At 38.5% G+C, this 25,040-nt stretch overlaps 1 protein-coding gene across 1 annotated transcript; it reads left to right on the top strand.

Annotated features, from left to right (window-relative positions):
- The first annotated feature begins 6,785 nt into the window (after window positions 1-6,785).
- On the top strand, window positions 6,786-24,672 carry LOC149842488 (putative protein phosphatase 2C 27). Its single transcript, XM_090000671.1, has 4 exons — window positions 6,786-6,827; window positions 7,697-7,891; window positions 23,770-23,975; window positions 24,114-24,672. Exons 1-4 carry the CDS (start codon window positions 6,786-6,788, stop codon window positions 24,670-24,672), a joined length of 1,002 nt encoding a protein of 333 aa, XP_089856797.1.
- Window positions 24,673-25,040: the final 368 nt, after the last annotated feature.

The raw sequence follows: 25,040 nt of genomic DNA, 5'->3' as shown, positions 1-25,040 counted from the left end.
GAAAAATGATGCAAGAAAGGTGTGGCAGAAGGTGGTTGTCAATCGATTTGCAAACATGTTGCACAATATGAAGACTGCAACAAAAAAAGCATCTGGCGGAATAGATGATGATCCACTACAGTGGAAGGGTCATTGCTCTATTACTATCAGGAGAGATTATTGGGATGAAATGTGTTTTAAGTGGGCGGAGGATGCATTTTGAAGTCGCTCTGCGAAGGCTGCACAAAATCGAGCGAAAATGCCCGAAGCCCATCTACACACAGGTGGATCTAAGACATTTGGGAGCCACCTGAAGAAAATGGTAACTCATTAATATATAATATTAATTTTATAAGTATTTTTGCAAACTTGTTAACTAAATCTTTTATCATTTAACTTTGCAGGAAGCAGAAAAAGGAGGCATTGTACCATATAAGGATGTATTTGTTGAAACACATAAACGGAAGACCATGGGAGACTTCGTATCAGAGAAGGCGAGAATGACAATGGTATGTATTTATTCTATTAATAATCATTGCAATATGCAAGTTATCATAATGTTATCATTAATTATTAATGCATACTTTAAACGTTATTTTGTATGAGGCATATGAGCAATAGATGGTAGAGCGATATGGCGATGACGCTACTCAACATCCATCATTTGATCATCCAGCATGGGTGACTGCAGCAGGTGAACCCAAAAAGGGTCGTGTGTTCGGGTTTGAGAGTAATATGAACACTTCACCTGTTATTGTTTCTTCCAGTTACGGCTCACAGACTTCTTCCACCGACATAAGCTCCAAGCAGTAGCCTATTCTTTCCGGTGAAGATGTACGCCAGATCGTTAAGGACACATTGCGTGACTACTTCCATGAAACCGTCGTCGACGTTCTTTGAGCTGAGTTCAACAGTTTTTTGCTGAACAAGGAAACTTCGATTGCAGGTCCCTCTCAGGTATGAAAGTTTCATGCAATATATTGCATGTTGTTAGATTTCATGTAACTTTGATTGCCTTAACATATTCAATTTTTTTGACTGCCTTAGAACACATATGAGCATGCTATAATCACATATTCAGTTTTTTGACTGTCGTGGAACATATATGAGCATGCTAGAATCACATATACAGCTTTTTAACTGCCTTAGAGCACATATGAGCATGGTAGAATCATATATAGAGTTTTTTCTGACTGCCTTAGAACACATATTCAGTTTTTTGACTGCCTTAGAACACATATGAGCATGATCGAATCACATATATAACTTTTTGCCTGCCTTAGAGCACATATGAGCATAGTAGAATCACATATAGAGTTTTTTGCATGCCTTAGAGCACATATGAGCATGCTATAATCACATATAAAGTTTTTTTCCTGCCTTATAGCACATATGAGCATGATAGAATCACATATAAAGTTTTTTTGACTGCCTTAGAACACATATGAGCATGCTATAATCACATATTCAGTTTTTTATCTGCCTTAGAACACATATGAGCATGCTATAATCACACGTTGAGTTTTTTGACTGCCTTAAAACACATATGAGCATGCTAGAATCACATATAGAGTTTTTTTACTGCCTTAGAACACATATCATTCATGATAGAATCACATATAAAGTTTTTTTTTTTTGCCTGTCTTAGAGCACATATGAGCATGATAGAATCACATATAGAGTTTTTTTTATTGCCTTAGAACACATATGAGCATGCTATAATCACATATTCAATTTTTTGACTGCCTTAGAACACATATGAGCATGATCGAATCACATATATAGCTTTTTGCCTTCTTTTGAGCACATATGAGCATGGTAGAATCACATATAGAGTTTTTCTAGCTGCCTTAGAGCACATATGAGCATGATATAATCACATATAAAGGTTTTTTACTTCCTTAGAACATATATCATTCATGATAGAATCACATATAGAGTTTTTTGCTTGCCTTAGAGCACATATAAGCATGATAGAATCACATATAAAGTTTTTTTACTGCCTTAGAACATATATGAGCACATGATAGAATCACATATAGTGTATAATTTATTTCAATATATTTTGTTTATTAATACTGACTGTTCTTTTCTTGTGTAGGTTGATAGCGATAATTAGCGTAGCAGAGCTGAAGAGACAGATCAAGACAATGAACAAGAAGACACACAAAATTTTGGTGATGATTAGATTAATGTGTTGAAGAAGTTTTATTTTTTTTTGTTTCAAAATTGTAATTGTTGAATTATAAATAATTAAACTTGTTAATTTTAAAGTAGAACGATTAATTGTTGTAGATTCCTTTTATATGAAATTTTATGTGTACTTTGTTTTTTATTTACAGAAAATATAAATTATACAGGAAATATAAATTGTAGCGTTCTCGATATTTAATTTTCAAATAATTTTTTTCTTGTTTGCGACAGATTAGCGACGGATCTATACATATAATTTAGCAACGGCTTAGCGACAGATGTAAATCCGTCGCCAAGACGAGGTCACCGTTTAGTACCGACGGAATCCGTCGTTCGTTATTCCGTTGCAATTAGCGACAGAACAGGCGACAAATTTATTCCGTCGCCAGTTAGCATCGAAAAATTCGCGACGTAAGTTGTCCGTCGCCTCTTCGTCGCTAATCTGTCGCTAAGCCGGTTAGCGACAGAATGAGGTCGTCGTTAATCCACTGCTTTGTTGTGGTGTGAATTGTTACACCATTTCTAGTTTTTCTTCTTCTTTCAATTAATTTTTTGTTCAATCTTGAATAAGAATTGAGCTATCATCAGCAAATAAGAATTCTTTGGTGTTCAAGGTTGGTAGGAGTTTTGTGAATTGAGGGTGAGGAGAGGATTCATAATTGGCAAATATATGTACAGAAAAGAGACATGTTGTCACCACCATTAGCAGTTTTGGAAAGTGGGTATGACAAAGAGAATGGGCCTTTTGATGGACAATTCAAATCCAGAGAATCAGGAGAATGTGAAGCAGACAAGGCTGGAAAACCACTGCGATGTCTTCCTAACATCCCGCATTGTGCCCGTTTCAGTAATTCGGTTGACTTTGTAAGTTTTTTCTTCATTTTTGTTTCCTGATCTGTTTGATCTGGCCTGGCCTCTGCAAGAACAATGTTTTGTGGAACATGTGACTCACGCTCCTTCAGGTTCTTATAATTCTGTGGGTTGCATATCTACGGAGATCAATGCAACCAATTATGTCTGTCAAAAATATTGTCAATTCTGTCTCTCGCTAAAGTTGGTTAGATTCCTCGCATTTTGTTCTAGGATTCTTCTTTTCTACTGGTCATTTATGGCATGCACAAAGGGCCTGTGCAGGAAAGGAATTGATCACGATTTTGAACCGTTTTTTTTATGATTTTTTTCTTTTCTTTTTCATTGCATTCTTGGATGATCTCTGATTAGAATAATAACTGTTTCCACCTTATTGATTTTGTACCTTACATTTTCAAATATATACTCCTTTTAAGATTTTCAATATAGACTCCTTTTGGTATCGGGAGCATCTTCTTCTGTACAGTTACATTCCTAGGTATCCTTGTTCAGACCTAATTGATTTGAACAGGTGATTGGTATTTTTTTTATTTTAAAATACCTAGACGATTATCAAGCAAAGATTGGTTTCAATAACAAAATTTTCTCCTCCATACATTTGTCATATGCCCATGTTCTTGTTGGATCATAGAATCTCTGTTTGATATCTGAGACTGTTTTTTCCCGAAGAATCTCAACTAAGAAAGAACCTCCATACATTTTTCATATGTTGATTTTGTTGTTCCTCTTGTTCTTGTTGATGCTACTTCTGTCGTTGATCTTCTTCTTTGACTAAGAAATGATTGATCAGGTTAATTACAAACCCCTATTAGAGCAGAATGAGAGGAGAAGAAAAGTGGAAACAGAAAATAAGGAGTAATGGAATAAAAGAGAACAAAACATAGACTATGGATATTGAAGTGAGAGATCAAAACTCAAGCCACAGTTATATATATATATATATAGGTAAATATTTTTTTATTGGAATTATAGGTAAATATTTGGTACTGATGAATGTATTAGGTATGGAATTATTGAGCTGGAAATCATGGATGGAAACTGTATTGACTCTATCCAACCACATGGATGCATTCCACATTGTTGTTTGCCAAGGATCAGTCTTTGCATCGTGTTTTATCACAAGACTACGACCTTTTGAGTTGTGAATTTTTTATAGATTGCGGGCCATCGATTTTTGAAGCCTTTGAAAAACCATTCCCTACTAAACAAACTATGCAGATCATATCAGTGGAATCCAATCTACAAAAACATTGAAACAAGGTGAAAAGAAAGCAATTTCTACATGATGGTTTCATAGCTTCATTAGTATCACATTCTACCCATACATATAAATATGAATAAATTTATTTGTTTGTTTTCTTATTTACATACATATAAATATTAAAATGATCCTGTTAGATAAAGTTTTTTTTTTATTGGCAAGTTGGGGTTAGGCAGACCCCTACCAGTTACATTTTAAAAAACAACTTAGACAATATCTTGAAGTGAGAACCAATCAGTAGGTTTATCTTTTCCAAATCTTGGTGTGTTGATATAGTTCCAACCAGGCTAAGCATCTGGGAACATAAATTTTTTTTTCCTTCGCTACCGCTCACATTGAATCCTATCAAACCTGAAGAAGATGTTTCCCATATCACCAGTCATGAAGTGATCACCCGACCATCCAAAATTCTCTGTGCTCTTGATACAACGTCCCATCTAGATGGTACTGCAAAAACAAGATAAGTAGACCCGCCTTTCACAACCTTGACTGTCACACGTTGATCAATGTAAGACATTAATTCTACCTGCACCTTAGTCGGATCCCAAATACATAGAACATGACGTGTAGGCCAGCAATCAAAATTGCCAATGAAATCAAAATCTCGAAAGCAATTCATAATCTTTGCCATAGCAGAGCTTGAAATCTTAGTTTCAATGTGAAAACTAACATGAGATCTTGTGGATCAGTGACAGGGACTCTTGGGATGAAATGGATTCGGATCTTGTGGATCTCAGATCCTCTTTGGATGGATCTGGGACGGTCTGTAATAGCTTGCAAGTGCTGAGGTTGAATAGAACGTAGAGAATCATCTTCAACCGGTCTGGACATAGACCCATTCTCCTAAGGCACTTCATCCACACACGCCTCCACCACCGTATCAGCAACTTCCAACACCTTGAATTTGTTGCACTCTTACACATCCATCCATATTACTGAGCTGATCTTTCTCTTCCAAACCTTCTTAGTTTTGACTTTCTGCCATTCATCCTCACGACGGGACTTCGTATCATGGTCTGCAAATCTTCTCTATGTTTAATACAAGCAGAATCCATAGTGACAAATATCGCGAGATTTATGAAAATCTCGCGATAATATCGTGAGAAATTGCCTGAAAGTTTAAAACGACCATTTCTCACAAGATTTTCAAAATATCACGAGAGTTATGAAAAAAACATAAATACCGTGATTTAAACGCAATATTTATGTTTTAAACTGCTATTTATCGCAAAAAATCATGTATTTTTATTTTAAATAATTTTTATTAATATTTTCTTATAAAAATATATTTTATATTTTATAATTTATTTTTTTATTGCCGAGATTTTGCCAAAAAAATGCGAGATTTATGATTTTTTTTCAATTTCTCGCGAGTTTTTGAAAAACGAGAAATTTCCGATAAAAACGTTTGTCACTATGGCAGAATCACGATGAAACCGTTCAACCACATATGGAGCAAAATGAAATCAGACCTTCGTAATGTAAAGACTGTACAAAAACTTTCTCATTAATTTTCAATCTCCACTTCAAACTCCGACAACTTCTTGGTGTTAGAAGGCAACTCAACACACATTCAAGACCCGATGAGATGCTCTAGTGCATTCATCAATATCAATCAAACAACCCCTCAAATACTCAGCAACATCTAGGAAAAAATCCTCGTTCTAAAGCTCGATTGGAAGACCCGGAAGTCGTATCCAAACTGGAATCAAGCTCATGGGTTCGATCTTCCATGGCATACCCGGTTTCCAACATTGAAGAAGCAACATTCTTCCTCCTAATTTCCAGACCCCGCCCTTCATAATATAATCAAAATCCTCCTCTTTTTTCAAATGGATCAAGAATAATCCATCAGGACCTATAGAGAACTTGAGATCTCCAATGTTACTCCACATTCTGCATAAGTTTGAAAAGATGAATGTGAAATCCATCCTTTTGTACCGCTCATTGCCAGCGAAACCAACCAATAGAGACCATTCCAATTGCTTCACCCTCCTTGCATATTTAGATGCAGATAGAAACATCCGAGTACTGCCATCAACAGCCTTGGTTTCCAACAAGCCTTTCCTGTTAGCATAGGCTCTCGGTCCTCCACCTACCACATCCAACCACTTCTTCACAGACAGTAGTAGGGGAAGAGGGGCATCCATGGTCTACCCTATTCTCACCATGGCCAGAATCTCTGGGGTCCCACTGTTTGGAGCCGTTTGCAATCGAAGTCCCCAAGCAGTCAGGCATCTCTTCCACTGTTAGATAAAGTTAGCAATGATCCTAGGCTGTGAATCTGGTAAGAGATGTCATTCAACTTTTGATGTTGTCAAGGGGCAGCGGGCCAGCAACCTGCCAATAAATAACATCTGCATTACTAAACAACCTCTTATCTTCTCAGACTTTGTTCATTAACAATAGGTGTCTATGAATTTTTGTTGGAGGAATGCATCTTTAAGAGAATGATCAGCACAGTATCAGCTGTCCCAATGCAATGTCGGCCACACCCTCACACTGCTGTGCTCCTGTTGACACTGTTGGTGAACTATAGGCTCTACACATCCCGATTAATTTTCATTTTTCAGGGTGCTGTCAATATATTGTTTACATTATTCACACACAGGTCAATTTTGGAATATGAAGTTTGAGGAAGTGCTTAAGCTGTATCTCTTTTCATAATGTTTTTTGAGGCTCTACTAACTTACTGAGAGAGAAGTGTCATTTTGTTTCTACTGTTGCTACAGATATTGATTTAGAAATTTTAGTCACGCTTCATCAACTCTACTATTAACTACTTTTACTTCTTGATTCCATTCCAAGCAAGCAATTTGTGTTTGTTTAATTTTCTTATCTTTTCCGAGGATATATTAAATATCAATCATTTTCCTCTTCTTATTCTCTTTTTTTTACTCATGTTCTTGTCATTGGGATTGAAATGCATAAAGTGGTCTGTCATATGTGAAATTGAAAAAATTTCCACAATTACAATGAATATATAATAACATGAATGGACATGCATAAACAAAGGAGACAGAATCTTAAGCTTGCAAAAGTTGGAACCTTAGATGATCAAGCAGAAGCTTGTGCTCCCAGTAGCAACTTCACAGCCTTCACATAATGATAATGGTCTCATTCTTATTTTGCTGTTGAAAAATTTACATGTTTGCATTTTAAGCAGATGCAACTGGTACTAACAATGATATTTTGTTTGTCAGTCTTTTATTTCTCATGAATTACATCCACAGATACATAACTTGAATACTTCGATGAAATTTTGTAGCTTATTATATTCTTTTTGACTGAAAGTTATGAAGCATGGCTACATTGTTAAGTTCCAGTGCTTGCTGTCTGTGAAATTATCTATACTAGCCAACCACCAAATGAATTCAGATCATTTTATTGCAGGATGTAGATTTTGGAAGTTTGAATTTTAAATCACCAACTGAGGAAAAGGGTGGGTTTCTACCTATATTTCGTTCTGGGAGTTGTACTGAGATAGGCCCAAAACCATATATGGAAGATGAGCACATCTGTATTGATAATTTAGTGGAGCATCTAGGAACTGCAGCCAACTACCTATCTTCAGGTGCTTTTTATGGGGTGAGTTAAATGGTTTCTTGATTTTTCATTTTTCCAATAGCTGACATTATTTGGATAATTGAATTAGATCAATAATTCATGTCAGAAATTCCACAAGGAGAAAAGGTTGAATAACTTTGGAAGGACTCAGAATCAAGAAAGAAAAAGAAAAACACAACCTTCTATCCAAAATTCAATAATAGGAGAAACAGAAAGTGTAATACTATCCAGTTAAATTTATATAACACCTTTTGCTCAAACAATATCTGGCAACATAACTTGTAATCTGTGGTTAGCGACATATTCAGGAGTCTTCAGTGGTAATCAATAATTCTGGTATTTTTCAAATGTGGAGTATCCTTGACTCCATGCAGATTTTGCGGTTCTACCTCTTGCTTGGATGTTTTTGCAAAGATTAACCTCATTGAAGACTCCACAGTCCATCTTAAATACCGGAACAACTCTTTCTGTTCTTTCAAAATTCATCTAGGAGAAAAGAGTCCAACATAACAAACTAAACTCTTCAACATCCTCTGATGCTCCTATTGGCGTGGGAGCCCTTGAGGGAAGATGTCTCGGAGTTAGACAAGACTAGCTCAAAAATAATCATCTAAATGATATGTTTAATATTATTCATGTAGATAGTCTTGCTGTGAAGATGTGAACACACTTTTCATGAATGATCATAAACCAAACCCAAGTCTGCTATATAACATTGTGTCTACACTTTTGCAGTAAAATATCAAAACTTCTATTCTTGCTTGAAGCATTTTGTCTTTTTTCTGGATTGATGAGCTACCGATTTGAAACTCTTAGATTATGTAGGGAGTATAAGATTAATGATACGAAGGTCTGGTTTCTTCCCGTCACTATACGTTCAACTCACTTTTATCCTCCTTTGCAACTTAGTGGATTATGTTTGTCCACATAATTATTAGGCTTATACCAACAAAATTGGGACTTTGTCATTCTGAAAGTGGGAATTGGTGTTGGTTTTAGACCCTCGGAACATGAAGTCTGTTGAAGATTTAATGAGGAGATCCAATCTTCTCCATGGTAATATATACGATGAGATTCACTTTGCAACCTGCAAATGACAAGTTGAAAAGTAGATGTCTCACTGACATGTAAACATGGCCATATTTCATTAATGTTATCATATTTATGCTAATAATTAGTTCCATTAGACCATTTACCATGGAGAAAAGGCAATCCTGTGTGACTTCCTCCTGCCAATCCTCCACAGATTTTTTCTTTTCTTTTCTTTTTGCATAACTCTAGAACTCAAGGTGTGCCATTTAGGGTGAGTTTGGATGTTCAATTTTCCAATTCATGAATTTGTCTTCTAAAACTTTTAAAAGAGAAGGCATACAATTTCATAAAAATGATGTTCTATATAATGTGAAGAGGCAGCGGGAAATTTACTCTGCTGGGAGTGGGAAACACGAGAGAGAGAGAGAGAGAGAGAGAGAGATTGTGCCTCGCCTTGAGGCGAGGCCCTCTACGCCTCAAGGCGCCAGGCTAAGGCGTGAAGAAGAAGAATAAGTTATATATTGTTTTTTAGTTCTCAATTATATAATTAGTTTTCTTAGTTTCTCATCTGTGTTGTTTTTTCACAGCTATATAATTTGTTTCTAAGTTATATAATTACTTTCTCAATTATATAATCAGTTTCTCAGTTACTTTTACATGTTAATCTCATATTTTTAGTATTTATTTGAAATTTTCTATTTCTTATTGGTTGTTGTTTCTTCAATAAAGTATTTTTTATTTACTTATATTGTTAGATATTTTTTTATAGTTTTTTTTAAGTTTTCAAAAAAAGATTTTGAGGCTTATGCTTTTATAATCAGTTTCTTGGTTACTTAACTTACTTTTACATGTTAATCTCGTATTTTTTAGTATTTATTTGAGATTTTCTATTTCTTATTGTTTGTTGCTTCATCAATAAAGCATTTATTTATTTATTTGTATTTTTAAATATTTTTTTATAGTTTTTTTTAAGTTTTCAAAAAAAATTTAAGGCTTACGCCTTGCCTCAGTTTTTGGTGGAGCGCCTCGCTACGCCTTAACACTTTTCACAATATTGGTGCCAATGAATGGTGTTTATTGAAAAGGGAAGTATTTTCAATTTTGGGATGGCCTCTCTGTTAAAATATATGTACCATATATATATACATATATTATTTTCCTTAATCCTTTGTAATGCCCACTAGGGGCAATTTAGTCTTTTTATTTTCATAAAAAATATGTGCCCAATATGGTCATTTTTAGTTTTTTTTTTATTTTAATTATTTCATTTAAATATGTAAAAAGGGCCCTCATTAGAGCCGTTGGGATACCCCCAACGGTGGGTCCCTTTTGTATGTATAAATATGAGGTCTTTCCCCATCTCTCAATCATGTTTTTTCAAGCATTTCTTAATATATTGTGACTTATATTTTTAAGTTACCCCTTCTCACTTTGTGTGTGTTTAGTGTTTGCCTTTTATGTCACATTGTATTTGGTCCATTAGTGACATCATGCTTATGTATTTGTACCTTCTTGTAGTCACTTTGTGACATTATTTTTTGGTTCTTTTATTTCATTACATGGTATTAGAGCCTCTAAGTATTTGAATACTCGTGAGATTTCTTTCTTTTGTTTTTTTAGTATGATTAAACTTCATATTATTATTATTCTCCAACCCTTCCGCAATCGCCGACAAAGATGCAAAAATTGACCTCTCATTCAAATTGAATGGGACCAACTATAGAATGTGGGCGGCCGCTATGAAAAACAACTTCAAAGGCAAGAAACTTTGGGAATATGTATGTGGCACCGTTTCAGAACCACAATTAAAGCTCAACAATAAAGGAATGAAGAAAAAACTTTGGGTGATGAAGAAAAAACCAAAGTTATTGAAGAATACCAATCCAAAGTTGAAGATTGGGAAAGTGAGCATGCAAAAATATTGGCATGGTTCATGAATAACGTGGAGCTCAAGATTTGTGATAATCTAGTCGAATTTAAGAAGACAAATGAAGCATGGTTCTTCATGAAAGGTATATATATACTCAAAAGGACCTTTCTAGGTTTTTTTTTTATAAGAAAAGTAAGAGAAACCAAGCAAGGAGACATGAGTATTAGAGACTATTATAGTACTTTATCTCCTCTATGGGATGAGTTTGCTCTTCTTGAACCTCAATGGGAAGGAAGTGTTATTATCATGAGGCAAGAGCAAATGGATAGAGAAAGATTTTTTCAATTTATTCATGTGCTTTGTCTCGAATTTGAACTAAGAAGATCCCTTCTTCATAGGGCTTATACTCCTCTTAGTAAAGTTCTTGCCGATTTATGCCAAGAAGAAACTCACTTGGCTCTTAAAAAAGACTTTGATGAGGTCCATGTGGTATTTAAATCGGAAAATCACATAAGGACATATAAACCTCTTCACTTTTGGAAAAATAATAATAATGGAGGAAGAAAAATAGTTTGTTACTATTGTAATGAACCGGGACATCTTAGACCCGATTGTCCTAAACTTCAAAAAAGGTGGCTTCCGTTGGATATATTCTAAGAAATTCAAGTGAAAAATCAATAAGAGATAGAGATATAAAGGACTCCATTGCTCAATTTACGGAAACTCTTCAATAATTCATGAGAAATAACTCTTTCACACCTTCCGCCTCCGGTGTCACAGTCTCATCAACTCCTGGTATGTCCTCTTAGATCCTTGATTTGGGTTTTCATATGACTCTAAATGCATTTTTTTATCCAAACAAAGCCTTAATTCTTTTAAATCATTCATTTTCACGACCGATTAAACATCATTAGATGTTAAAAGAATGAAAAACCTTGAATTTTTTTAAGCAAAGACAAATAATTTTATGTTCTAAAAATTAGAATTATTCCAAAACTTAATTTAATCTTTTCTTTGTTTCTCAAATAGCCGATTTTGGATGTAATGTATCTTTTTTACCCACCAATTGCTATGTGCAAGGTCTCCAGTCCAGGAAGTAGATTGAGCAAGGCCATAGAAGATGAGACCTATATTATATAATTTTTTGTCCTTGTCATCAAAATCATTTTGTAATCATGTCCAATCTAAAAATGTTGTCACTTAGCACAAAAGGCTTGGTCATCCTAGTGTCTCTAAGTTGTATCTTTTTCTTTTTTTGGAAAAAATTTGTAATGAAAAAAATTTACGTGCAATAATTGTATTCTTAGAAAAATGCATTCTCTTCCTTATCTACGTAGCAATTTTATTTATAAGAAACCATTTGAATTAGTGCATTCGGATGTATGAGAACCGACACCCGTTATGTCTAAAGGATGATATTCATATTCTGTTGTCGTTATTGATGATTTCACTAAACACACTTTAGTTTACTTTATCAAAAACAAATCTGATGTTTTTTCTATTTTTAAAGAATTTCATATCCTTATTCAAAATCAATTTGAAAACAATGTAGCAATTTTTAGATTTGATTCCGAAGGAGAATACATGTCAAATGAATTTCAAAACTACCTTAAACAAAATGACATTATTCATCAAATTTCTTGTCCTAAAACTTCCCAACAAAATGGCCTTGCCGAAAGAAAACATAGGCATCTTATTGAAACAAGAATTCTTTTTTTTTCTAAAAATGTTTCAAAGAACTTTTAGGCAGAAGCCGCTCTTTTCGCGATTTATCTCATAAATAGGACGTCATCCTCATCCTTAAAAAATGTTTCCCCCTTTGAAAAATTATTCAGAATATCTTCGGATTTCAAAAGATTAAGAATTTTTTGTTGTAAATGCTTTGTTCTTTTTCAAGGAGAATATAAACTTTCACCAAAAGCTCTTGAATGTGCTTTTATTGGGTATGGTGAAAACCAAAAGGAATATAGGTGTTATGATATTAAAAATAACAAACTTTATATTTCAAGAAATATGATTTTTCTTATAGAACAAAATGGATTTGAATCTCAAAAACTTATATATGTTAATGTTTGTGATGGCAATTCTCATCAAAATGATGATTTGCTTCATCAAAATGATAATTCTCTTGATGAGAATCCCAATGATATCCATGTGTATACTCGGCAAGAGGAAAATGAACATCAAAATACTTTTGACATGCACTGACAAAACATTTCCTTAGAAGATCAAGTAGAAGAATCCCTACCTAGGAGATCTTCTAGAAGTAGTAGATCTCCTCAAAAATTTGTGTCATATGATTCCTTTTTCTCAAATTATAGAACTTATCTAATGATGATCCACTCCTATTATGAGCCTTCTAATTTTAAAGAAGTCAAGCAACATCCACTTTGGATTGATGCTATGAAACTTGAATTAGATGTACTCAACAAAGCTAACACTTGGACAATTGTAAGTTTCCCTTTAGGAAAAAGGTTATTAGATGTAGATGGGTTTATAAAGTCAAAACTAAGAGTGATGAATTATTAGAAAAATACAAAGTTAGGTTAGTTGCTAAAGGGTATGCACAAGAATATATAATTGGTTATGAAGAAACATTTGCTCTAGTTGTTAGGATGACTAGTGTAAGAACTTTAATAGCCTTAACATCTATTAAACAATGACTTATCTACCAATTAGATGTCAAAAAGGCTTTTCTAAATAGGGACTTTTGTGAAGAAGTCTACATGAATCTTCCGCCGAGTCTTGAGATTGGAAAAAAAAATTCTTAAACTTAATAAAGCTCTTTATGGTCTTAAACAAACTTCAAAAGCTTGGTATGATCGTTTTAGTAAAGTTGTTTTTTATAGTGGTTTTATTTCTTGTTATACTGATATTGCTCTTTTTGTTAAGAATGCAAGTGATTACATAACTATTTTATTGTTATATGTTGATGATGATATGATTATCACGGAGAATGATAAAAAGGACATTGAGTTTATTAAAAATGTTCTTAAAACAATTTTGATATGTCTGACCTTGGATTTTTAAGGTATTTTTTAGGGATTGAAGTTGCATATTCTCCTTGAGGATATGTTTTGTCTCAAATGAAGCTTACATCAGATATTATGGTTATGTCTGGTTTGACTAACGAAAAGAAAATGGAAACTCCAAAAGTAATTAAGGCTAAGATAAGAGCCAATAATGGACATCCTTTACAAGATCTCACTCTATATTGTCAATTAATCGATTCTCTAACGTATTTATCTATTACCAGGCTAGACATTGCTCATGTTGTGCACAGTGCAAGTTAGTTCCAGAATGCTCCTACTACTATTCACATGGCAGTTGTCATGCAAATTAATAGATATCTGAAAGAAACTATAACAAAAGGGCTTTTCTTATCATCTTCTTTATCTTCAAATTTAATTGCTTATACTGACTTTGATTGGGGTGGAAACGACAATAATCGTATTTCTATCACAGGTTATTATATTTTTCTTGGATAATCATTAATTTCGTGGAGATGTGAAAACGGCAAAAGGTTTCTCTATCTTCTACAGAAGCCGAATATAGAGCAATGGTACAAGACTCACAATTTTTCAATATAAATTCTGAATAAAACTAAGAGTTATTTTATGAAAAAAAATTATCATATTGACCCAGAATGCAAAATAAACAGATTTTAACGAACCAATTATACTTATAACGTATATATCCCCATAACTCTCTCCATGAACAAAATTAGGAGATTTCAATGAGCCGACTCGCTTAGTTTCATCGATATAAAGAAAATGGTGTACTTATATTTTTTTCGCAAAAAATATTGGTGAAACCCCGAAAATACGTGGGACCCACAAAAATATCCGGTGGACCCTACAAAAATATCTCACCAAAAATATCTTGTGGGCCCTACATAAATATCTCATAGAATTATGAGGTGGGCCCATAGAGACATAGAAGTCTTTTTATTACTTCTGATGCAGGGCAGGATGGACCCAGGCCTACTCCAAGACCTGTGAACCGGATCCAGATCCATCAAGAAGAAGACCCGGATCTCGTCTCGGGTCCATGACTGGATCCGAGACCCGGATTCGCCAGCTGAATAGTTAAAACCCTCTCCTAGGGTTTTATGAAGGGACAGATTACAGTTTTCTCTGACAGCAGCCTTATTCTTCAGCAGTTCCTTTTCTTTGTTGTCTTTATCAGTGTTTATTCTTTATTGCATTAGTTCACGTATTTTTTTTCATTCATTCAGTCTAATGTCTGTTATCTATTGACTCCATTATTTTCAATAAAAAGAAGCAGGCCCACTGATTTCCAGTGGGCATTTCTCTCCTTTTCTGAATATCGTTCGACCACCCAAATCAGATCAGTGCAATCAGTCGATTGGTGTTTCGCTGCCAGCATCACCACTACGTCAAAGTGGTATCAGAGCCAGCGCCTTTCCCCTCGTACGCAAGATGGCTTCGGAGGTGAGGGGCGATCCGACGACGACGATCGAGCAGGAAGATGCCGGCAACGCAGATCCGATGCTGCGGATGATGAAAGTGATGACGAAGATGCAAGAGAATGTGTTGTGTATCAGCCGTGACGTGGCCGGAATATCACGCCGACTTGATGGGGTCGAAGATAGGGTTGCGAGGATCGAATCACCGGCAACGACTCCCACGCCTTCTACACAGCAAATGGATCTGGTTAGGGGCGGCAGCCCTGGCGTCCTCGTGGGAGCGGTGGCTGGCGATCCAGCCCAACCAGCTGTACAGATTGCCGCACCACCAGAAAATGCAGGAAGGGAGCTGCGCAGGTACGCCAACCTCACGTCGCCCCACCCCGAGGTATCGTTGATGCCCAGTAGTGGGGTAACCATTCGGTTGGGGGGAGAGGGGGGTCCCAGTGGCCATTTGGGTGCGCCTGCCTGGCACCGACCCACGCAGTAGGGGCTGCAGGTCGGGCACGGCACGCGTGGCCCGAGCATGATGCCGGACCAGTTTGAAGAGGGGCTCCCCAACTGCAGTTTGGGTGCGCCTTCCTGGCACCGACCCACGCAGCAGGGGTTGCAGGGCGGGCACGGCCCGCGTGGCCCGGCTGTGCTACCCAGTCAGGCAGCCGTCGCACCAGATGTACCCCAGGTGGGGGAGGGTCTGTCGACTTTCCCAGCACCTGCGCGCGGGGGAAATGTCGCAACCCAACCGCAGGTTCGGGGGGCTGATTTTGCTTGGACTGGGCCTGACCTCTCAGGGTCCGGTCTGGATCCTATGTTAATTGGGTCCGGACCCGGTTATCGAGGACCACCCTTTGGGTTCTCGGGAGCGGGTCCGGGTCTCACACCCTCCTATCCAGCCTACCCAGTTGGGTTCGGTTCACAATTTCCTACAAATCCGACCCAACCCGTTACTTTTGAACCCCAAAATGGATCCTATACCGACCAAAACTTGTATCGGACCCGGGCGAAGCTCCAGCTTGATTTTGAGCCAGGTCAAAACCAGACCCATAATCGTATGGATCGGGGATTGAGTTCAAACCACGCCTCTTACCCCCACAACTCAATTCCTGATCCAACCTATCCAAATTTGGGTCCGACGAATAGTCTAGGATTAGGCCCGATCCATATCCAGTCGGGCGAGTCATCTCAGTCCAATACCAACCCAACCAAATACCCGAATCAGAACCAACCCGGTAACCCAACCCAGATCCGAAACCCAATACCATACCCTACCCAATACCATTATCCTAACCCGACCTATAACCCAAACCCATACTATCCAATTTCTACCCACCTAGGGCCCGAGACCCGACCGACCCTTCCACCTATCGCAGGACCACCTGTCATACCGGTCCCCAAATGTGGGACACAGATGGCTCCCGTCCATGGGCCAGCCAGACCGAGGCAAATTCAACAGGGACTGGCGCGACCTGAGCGCCGTCCACACGTCATTGGAGTCGCACAACACCAACAGCCAGGTGAGCAGAACCGCGATGATAGAGCAGTGTGGGACGATACCTTTTGGGATGAATACCCTGCAGGCATGGTGGAGGCCCGTCAGCAGAGAGCACCAGAGCGCCCCTCCACGTATGGGGTGAAGTTAGAGCTTCCAGAGTTCGCAGGCCGGTTCGATGCAGAGCAGTTCTTTGATTGGTCATATGTCGTCCAATTCTTCTTCGACTACCACGATGTCGCCAAGCACCGTCGTGTCTCCCTAGCCTCTACTCGATTGAGAGGCCTAGCGCAGACATGGTGGGTTGAGATGCAGCGGTCAAGGGAGCGACAGGGATTGGAGTGTGTACAGACTTGGGAAGAGATGCAGCGGTTGATGCAGTCTAAGTTCGTGCCGTCAGATCATGCCGAGAGAGCCTACAAGTACCTGACCCTGCGTCAAGGCACCAATACCGTGGCGGATTACACTGCGGAGTTCCATCGTCTTTCCCTACGAGTGCAGATCGAGGAGACCGCCCGCCAGCAGGTCACGAGGTATATTTCCGGTCTCCGTCCTGCTATTTCTGATGACTTCAGTTGTATCACAGTCGAGTCACTGGATCAGGCAAGTAGTTATGCTATGAATGTAGAAGAGAAATTGAAAAGGAGGCAGGAACATAGGACATCCCGTAGTGATCAGTCCAGTCAACCCAAGTTGAGTTTCCCAACCAGGGGAGCGAGCCCCCCTAGGAAAGAAGACTCAAAGTCCACTCAAGGAGTCGACCCTAGCAAACCCGATCAGTCTGGACCCGCGTACCACACCAGATCCAAGGGTAAGCCCAATGAGTCCATTGTTCGTTGTTTTAGGTGTCAAGAGTTAGGTCATATTGCGTCCAAGTGTCCCACCATGAATAAGAACACTCACCTAGCAGAGGGCATTGTTGAGTCTGCGTCCGATAGTGAGAGCGAGGGTGAGTCGCTTGTTGAGGGGAATGACGAGGTGAAAGTCGTAGAGTTTGATGGCAGCATCGAAAATTTGTTAACCATCCGTCATGTGTTGACCACATCCCGAGAGTCGGCCCCCACAAAATGGTTACGAAATAATATTTTTAGAACCCGGTGTAACTGTGAGGGGCGTGCGTGTGATGTTATCATTGATACTGGAGCGTGCGAGAATATGGTGTCCGAGAGTGTCGTGTCCACCTTGAACCTAAAAACAGAAAAATTGTCCCAACCTTATAAAATGGCATGGTTCAAGAAAGGCAACGAGGTGCCCATCACCCTGCGTTGTCTAGTTCGGTTCTCTATGGGGAAGCATTACCACGATGAAGTGTGGTGTGACGTGGCGCCCATGAGTGCGTGTCACATCCTATTGGGACGTCCCTGGCAGTTTGACCGCAAGACCATCCATGATGGCCGTAGGAATACGTACACATTTGTCTTTCAGGGTCATAGGATAGTTCTCCTTCCCACCAAGGAGACCGGGTTGCCCCGGCTAGCGGGCCTATTTGACCGATTTTCCCTCCTTGGGCTGCCCGAAACTTGGCACTTTTCTCCTACATTTAAGATGTCTGATCTATATGCTTACTGTGGAGACAACAAGTCGTCAGAGCTGACTTCTTTCCCACCAGGGGAGAATGATGCAGGGCAGGATGGACCCAGGCCTACTCCAAGACCTGTGAACCGGATCCAGATCCATCAAGAAGAAGACCCGGATCTCGTCTCGGGTCCATGACTGGATCCGAGACCCGGATCCGCCAGCTAAATAGTTAAAACCCTCTCCTAGGGTTTTACGAAGGGACAGATTACAGTTTTCTCTGACAGCAGCCTTATTCTTCAGCAGTTCCTTTTCTTTGTTGTCTTTATCAGTGTTTATTCTTTATTGCATTAGTTCACGTATTTTTTTTTCATTCATTCAGTCTAATGTCTGTTATCTATTGACTCCATTATTTTCAATAAAAAGAAGCAGGTCCACTGATTTCCAGTGGGCATTTCTCTCCTTTTCTGAATATCGTTCGACCACCCAAATCAGATCAGTGCAATCAGTCGATTGGTGTTTCGCTGCCAGCATCACCACTGCGTCAACTTCACCACTAAATTTGGATCTTTGGACCAAATGGGCATCTTGATCGGATCCATACTCCATGGGGTCCAGGATCCAAACTTTGCCTATAAATAAGAGGTGACCCCCTCTTAGAAAATCGTCTAACCCTCTCTCTCCTTTTTTTCTCTCTAGCCACTCTCCCCTCTCTCTTGGTTCTAGCCTAAACCAAGTCCACTTGCAGTGAACTTGAACCTGCCTAACCTAAGTTGAGCCCAGTTGGTCAAGATCCACTTAACCTACTAGGTTAGCTTTTCTCTCTCCTCCCTTGTCTTGGTCTTAGCCTAGGTCAAACTCACATGACCTAGACATAGTCTACTTGAGGTAAGCTTAGACCCACTTGACCTAGACACAACCCAGTTGGGACAAAACGTCTTAACCTTGACTGCTTGACCTCCTCTATCATTCCCTTGACTAAGTCCAACCCATCTGACCTAGCCTAGCCTAGCCTAGTTGAGGTAGGTTCAAACCCAGTTGAACCTAAGCTAGGTCTAATTCGGTTCTTGGTCTAGACTTGGTCATATCGTCGCTCTGTTGAAAGTTGCAAGAGACACTCTTGGTTGTGACCGTACAAGACGTAAATGACATGTCAACCACGACCTAGGAGTGCCTTAACTACCTCGTTGGAGCATCGCCGCATAGCTTGGGTAGGTTTGTGCACCAAATAATGTCAAAGTTCTACTTTTTTCAATATATATATATATATATATATATATATATATATATATATATATTTGCTTATACATTTGAGATTGTCGTCACGCTTAATGGTGCCAAGGCTCCTGCTTTTTGCAATATATATGTATTTGCTTATGCATTTGAGATTGTCATCACGCTAAATGGTGTCATGGTTCCTTTCCGTAATATATATGTATTTGCTTATACTTTTAAGATTATCGTCGCGTCAAACAGTGCCAAGGCTCTTGCTTTCCACAATATATATGTATTTGCTTATACTTTTGAGATTGTCGTCGTGTCGAACGATGCTAAGGCTCCTATTTTCCGCAATATATATGTATTTGCTTATGCATTTGAGATTGTCGTCTCGCCGAACAGCTAAGGCTCCAGCTTTTCGCAAATATATATGTATTTGCTTTCTGCAAGTTATTTAGTTCGGTTTCACCAACCAGACCTTATATATGCTTTACTTACGCCGCCGCACTATATCGTGCACAAGCTCCTGCTTATAACACATATAGTTGCGCATAAGTAAGCATACAAATGAAGATCCACTCCTATCGCCAAATGTGATTCCATATACCCATCATCGATCAGGACTATGTTTGGTGAAAGAAACCCCTATTGGAAAGGTTTCACTCTTTGCGTAAAATCGCTTTTATGTAAACACCTAAGTCATTTACGCATGACCTAACTAAGGCCTGGGTTTCCAACGAATCATGGTAGTTGCAAAGTACGCACAACGGTGTGCATCTATCACCGATTAAGCATAGTGTTTCTTCCGTCAAAGAGAGGAAGTGCTACTGAATTTTTTGAAAAGATGTTCATCGAGCTTAAAAGTGTGTAGCGCCTTCTCCGTCAAACAGAGGAGGTGCTGCAAAAATTATGTCAAGTTACTTCCTATGAGTAAAAAGGATCATCACGCTTTCTTTATCAAACAAAAGAAGTGCTGCCAAAATTTTTGGCAAAATACTTGTCTGAGCTAGTTTGATTGTCACGATGATGCCCCTGTTGTAGGAACCCTACCTGAATGACTCGTTCCACCTCAGCATGCAAGGGCACTGTACTCGTAAGGCCTGATGCACCAGAGTAGCCATTGCGCCTTGACTAGGCAAGTGATCGTTGTAGCTATATACATCGAGCAGTCGATCCAAGGTGATCGTTGTCTATGCATGCCCATGTAAAACACTGTTATATAACAAGACTCGTAAGGGCCGGCGTGCCGGAGTTGGTTGTCTACCCGAAAGGGGTGAAACACTCGTGAAGGTCATAGATGCCGAGAGTGGGGTCTTGCATGCATATGAATAAAACTTAACGACAGTCCCTAGACTACACGGACGACCCGTGCTTTGGAATACTGAATAGGGTTAGGGTACATATTTTCCTTAGTGAGAAATGCATTGGTTTGCCCAAGTGACATTCGAAGTCCTATAAGAATGATTATATTGTCGAACCTCTTCAGGACTTATGCTCGCTGTGGTAGACAGTGATGGTACAACCGCGAGTGACATGAATTATTTATGAACCAAAGAGTTCAAGGGACCTCTCGTCACTCAGGAGGTTAGGAGGTCGGGTTATCCTTAAGATCTAAGGATTGAACCCCACTACTGATGTAGAAAGATGCATCCGAAATGGCTTGGTGGGATTATCCTAGTATGAGCTCTGACTACTACCCCACCATGGACAAGGTCATCAAGCTTCTGGGGTATATAAAATACATAGCATAATAAACCCCTAGAACGTCACGTTGATGTCGAAATTCAAGCTTCTCCTGCGTACTATGGGGTGAATGGTTAATATCAAAATAATGCATTAGTTCTAGGTTCAATGATGAATTAATGAATATGCGTTGTTCTGATGATTCATGCATAACCTTGTGAAAGGTGTTGAGATCGGTACATTACTGGACCAATAAGGCAAAGGACCCTTATTGTATCTGCACAACTAAGCTAAGCTCTATGATCTTTCGCTTGGATTCGTGGGATACCGATACGCCAAGTCGTGGAGACTTGAGATTTAATGTTTCAACCGTGACCTTGAGGAGGCTTTCGTGATATACGCTAAGTCATGGAGACTTGAGTGACGTTCCGAACTGCAGCCTTAAGTGGCTCCTTGTATTTTCACAGTTTATACTTGCGTTGAATTTAAATGCTTTCCTAGCAAACCAGTGATGGTTCTGACCTCGTTTTACGAGGGATATAGGTACTGAACCTACGATGTGATATGCGGAGCAAGGTGGCATCGAGTTTCAGGGTTTCTCCAGACAGTGTTGAACCTTTTCGTTTATAAAACCAGTTTCATAGAATATTGTTTTTTCAAGCAGTGACGTTTATAATAAACAAATCATTTTGATAAATGGAACACTTTGGTGGTCAATGAGTGCTTGGCCATATAGTTGTGACTTGCCCAACATTTTCTAAAATCGATGACTCATTATCGTCTATTTTCATTAATAAAAATATTTTCTAAATTCTGCTGCAAAGAAGAAATAAAAGAAATCTATGAATTTTTGACCAAGTATTGTTTTGAAAATTTGGGGTGTTACAAATGACCACCATTACAACTAAACTTGTTTGATTAAGAAGTCTTCTAAAATATATGAGAGTTATCATCTTTATTCCTTCGAAGCTATGTTGCGACAACAAAAGTGTCATTTACATTGCTAGCAATCATACATTTTATGAACGGACAAAGCACATTGAGATAGACTGTCATTATGTTCGAGATGAGTTTTTACGAGGCACTATTGAACTTCTATATGTCACTTCAGAGTACTAGCTTGCAGATTTCTTTACTAAAGCTTTACCATGTCCTAGGTTCTCCTTTCTTCTAGGCAAACTTATGGTGATCTCACTGTCAATTTGAGGGGGGGGGTGTTAATATATATATATATATATATATATATATATATATATATATATATATATATATATATATATATATATATAATCCTTTGTAATGCCCACTAGGGGCAATTTAGTATTTTCCTTTTCATGTAAAAATATGCATGTTCAATAGTGTCATTTTTAGTTTCTTTTTATTTTTCTTATTTTTATTCTCATTATTTCATTTAAATGTGTAAAAGGGGCCCTTATTAGAGCCATTGGGATACCCCCCAATGGTCACAAATGTGACCGTTGGGGGGCTCCCAACAACTCTATGGGAGCCCCCTTGGGTCCCTTTGTGTGTATAAATTTGGGTTTTTTTCCAATCTCTCAATCATGTTTTTTCAAGCATTTCTTAATATATTGTGACTTAAAGTTTTAAGTTCTCTTCTTAGTTTGTGTGTGTTTGGTGTTTGCCCTTTGTGGCATATTGTATTTGGTCCATTAGTGACATCGTGCTTATGTATTTATGTCTTTATGTAGTCACTTTGTGACATTGTTTTTTGGCACTTGTATTTCATTATGCTCTGCAAAACAGTTGTTGGTTAGAAGGCTTGAGGATATGGTTTTATACAATAATAGTTGTCCACTGTATGGTTGTTATGGGCATCATGGCTTCATAGTAGGTGCATCAAGTTTGGAAACTATAGATTCTATCATATCTGCTGATCGTTCAGATGGTTTAAAAATTGACACACTTTGTATAAGGCAAAATCAAGTATTTCATCATCCAGACCATAGTTCATACTAAGAATAAGCCATCTGCTTGGCTAGGACAAATATAAAAGTGAGGGGAGACTGCTGACTTAGAATGGGAGGTTAATCTTTTAAAGCTGGCAACTAGAGTTTTACTGCTATCATATCATTAAACTGCAACTGTGCATAAATATTATCTTGTATTCTACCGTAAATAATTGCAATCATTTTTTGATGCTTAAAGAAAATTATTTGAGCCTCATGAGAGATCCATGACAACTTTTTCCAACCCTGACACTTCAATGAGTTTTAGGTGAACTTTCTCTATGTTTGCGGTTAGAGATGATTATGAAACTTATTCAGAGATCCATCTGCTTGACTGGATGTGTCTACAAGATTAAAACATATAGTCATATACACACATGCACATCTTGCTTAAGCGATTTCAGTCATTTGGTTGTGCTAACATTTGCTAAATTGTGGATTAGAAGAGGTACTGACAGATACTGCTTCCAACTATGAAGAACAGGTCTTCTATATTAGTTTTCCAAAAAGACACCATATTAAGCTAATGATTTTAGGGCTTTAAACTAGTTTCATTACATTTGCACATCCATGGATCGAGATGGACATGGTATCTATAAGTTGCTAAAAATGAATCTTCATTGTGCACACACACACACAGGCATATGTATATCCGTTCAATTCAAGTACATTTTAACATATTGATCATGTGGGCAGGTATTTGATGGACACGGTGGTTGTGATGCAGCATCTTTTATTCAAAAGAACATCCTCAGGTTCATAGTTGAGGATACACAGTTCCCAAATTGCATAGATAAAGCCATTAGAAATGCATTTGTGAAAGCTGATCAAGCATTGGCAGATGCCTGCTCTGTTGATAGCTCCTCTGGAACCACTGCACTGACTGCACTTATCTCTGGGAGGTAAAAAGCTCCTTGACATAACTGTCAGCATTTATCTTTCAGCATATGCCAGAATGGCAGTTAATTTTTGGCACCTTTAGTTTCACCAATGAACCAAATGCTTGCCTAATATCTTGTGACTCTTATCCTACTGGACAGGACCCTGGTTGTTGCCAATGCTGGTGACTGCAGAGCTGTGTTGGGGAAACTAGGTAGAGCTGTCGAAATGTCCAGGGATCACAAACCCAATTGCAGCATTGAGAAGCTGAGAATCGAGAAGTTAGGGGGAACTGTTTATGATGGATATTTGAATGGTCAATTATCAGTTGCAAGGGCTCTAGGAGATTGGCACATGAAGGGGACAAAAGGCTCTTTCAGCCCCTTAACCGCAGAGCCCGAGTTGCAGGAGGCCATACTCACTGATGAAGATGAGTTCTTGATAATGGGTTGTGATGGACTTTGGGATGTAATGAGCAGCCAGTGTGCAGTAACAATAGCTAGGAAGGAGCTCATGCTACATAATGATCCAGAGAGATGCTCATGGGAACTAGTAAAGGAAGCTCTGAAGCACAATACATGTGACAACTTGACTGTCATCGTCATTTGTTTCTCAGCTAATCCACCCCCTCGAATTGAGAGACCGAAGACCCGAGTGAGGCGAAGTATATCAGCTGAGGGGTTGGATTTCCTCAAGGCAGTTTTGGACAGCAATGCTTGAGGAGATGACAGACTGGAAAGCAGCCGAGTTCTTCTTTTCATTCTTTTTAATTTCTTTGTTCAGTTTTTGGGTCCCAAGTTATGTAAATGGGGATTGTGGATGTTGTATACTGGTGCGGCTTGGCTGACATTCAGCTCCATTAGGAATAAAATCTTGTAGGCTACGATTTTTCAGTCCAGTTGAGTCTGGAAATAACCATTGGACATCTGAGGTTTCATTATTGAGTTAATAGGAACCACCAGCTTCTTTTGTTCCTCCAATTTGTGTCTGTCTTCTTCAGGGAGAGTGACTTTCCTTGGAGCACATGTTGCAGATCCCGTTCAGATCTTTCCAGAGTTAAAGCCTAGTGGAAAAAGATGATGGGACTT

This window comes from Nuphar pumila, chromosome 3, assembly GCF_984573655.1.
Source record: "Nuphar pumila chromosome 3, dmNupPumi1.hap1.1, whole genome shotgun sequence".
NCBI classification, from domain to species: domain Eukaryota; kingdom Viridiplantae; phylum Streptophyta; class Magnoliopsida; order Nymphaeales; family Nymphaeaceae; genus Nuphar; species Nuphar pumila.
Note: the sequence above shows the minus strand (reverse complement) of the source record. Positions and strands in the feature narration are given on the sequence as shown.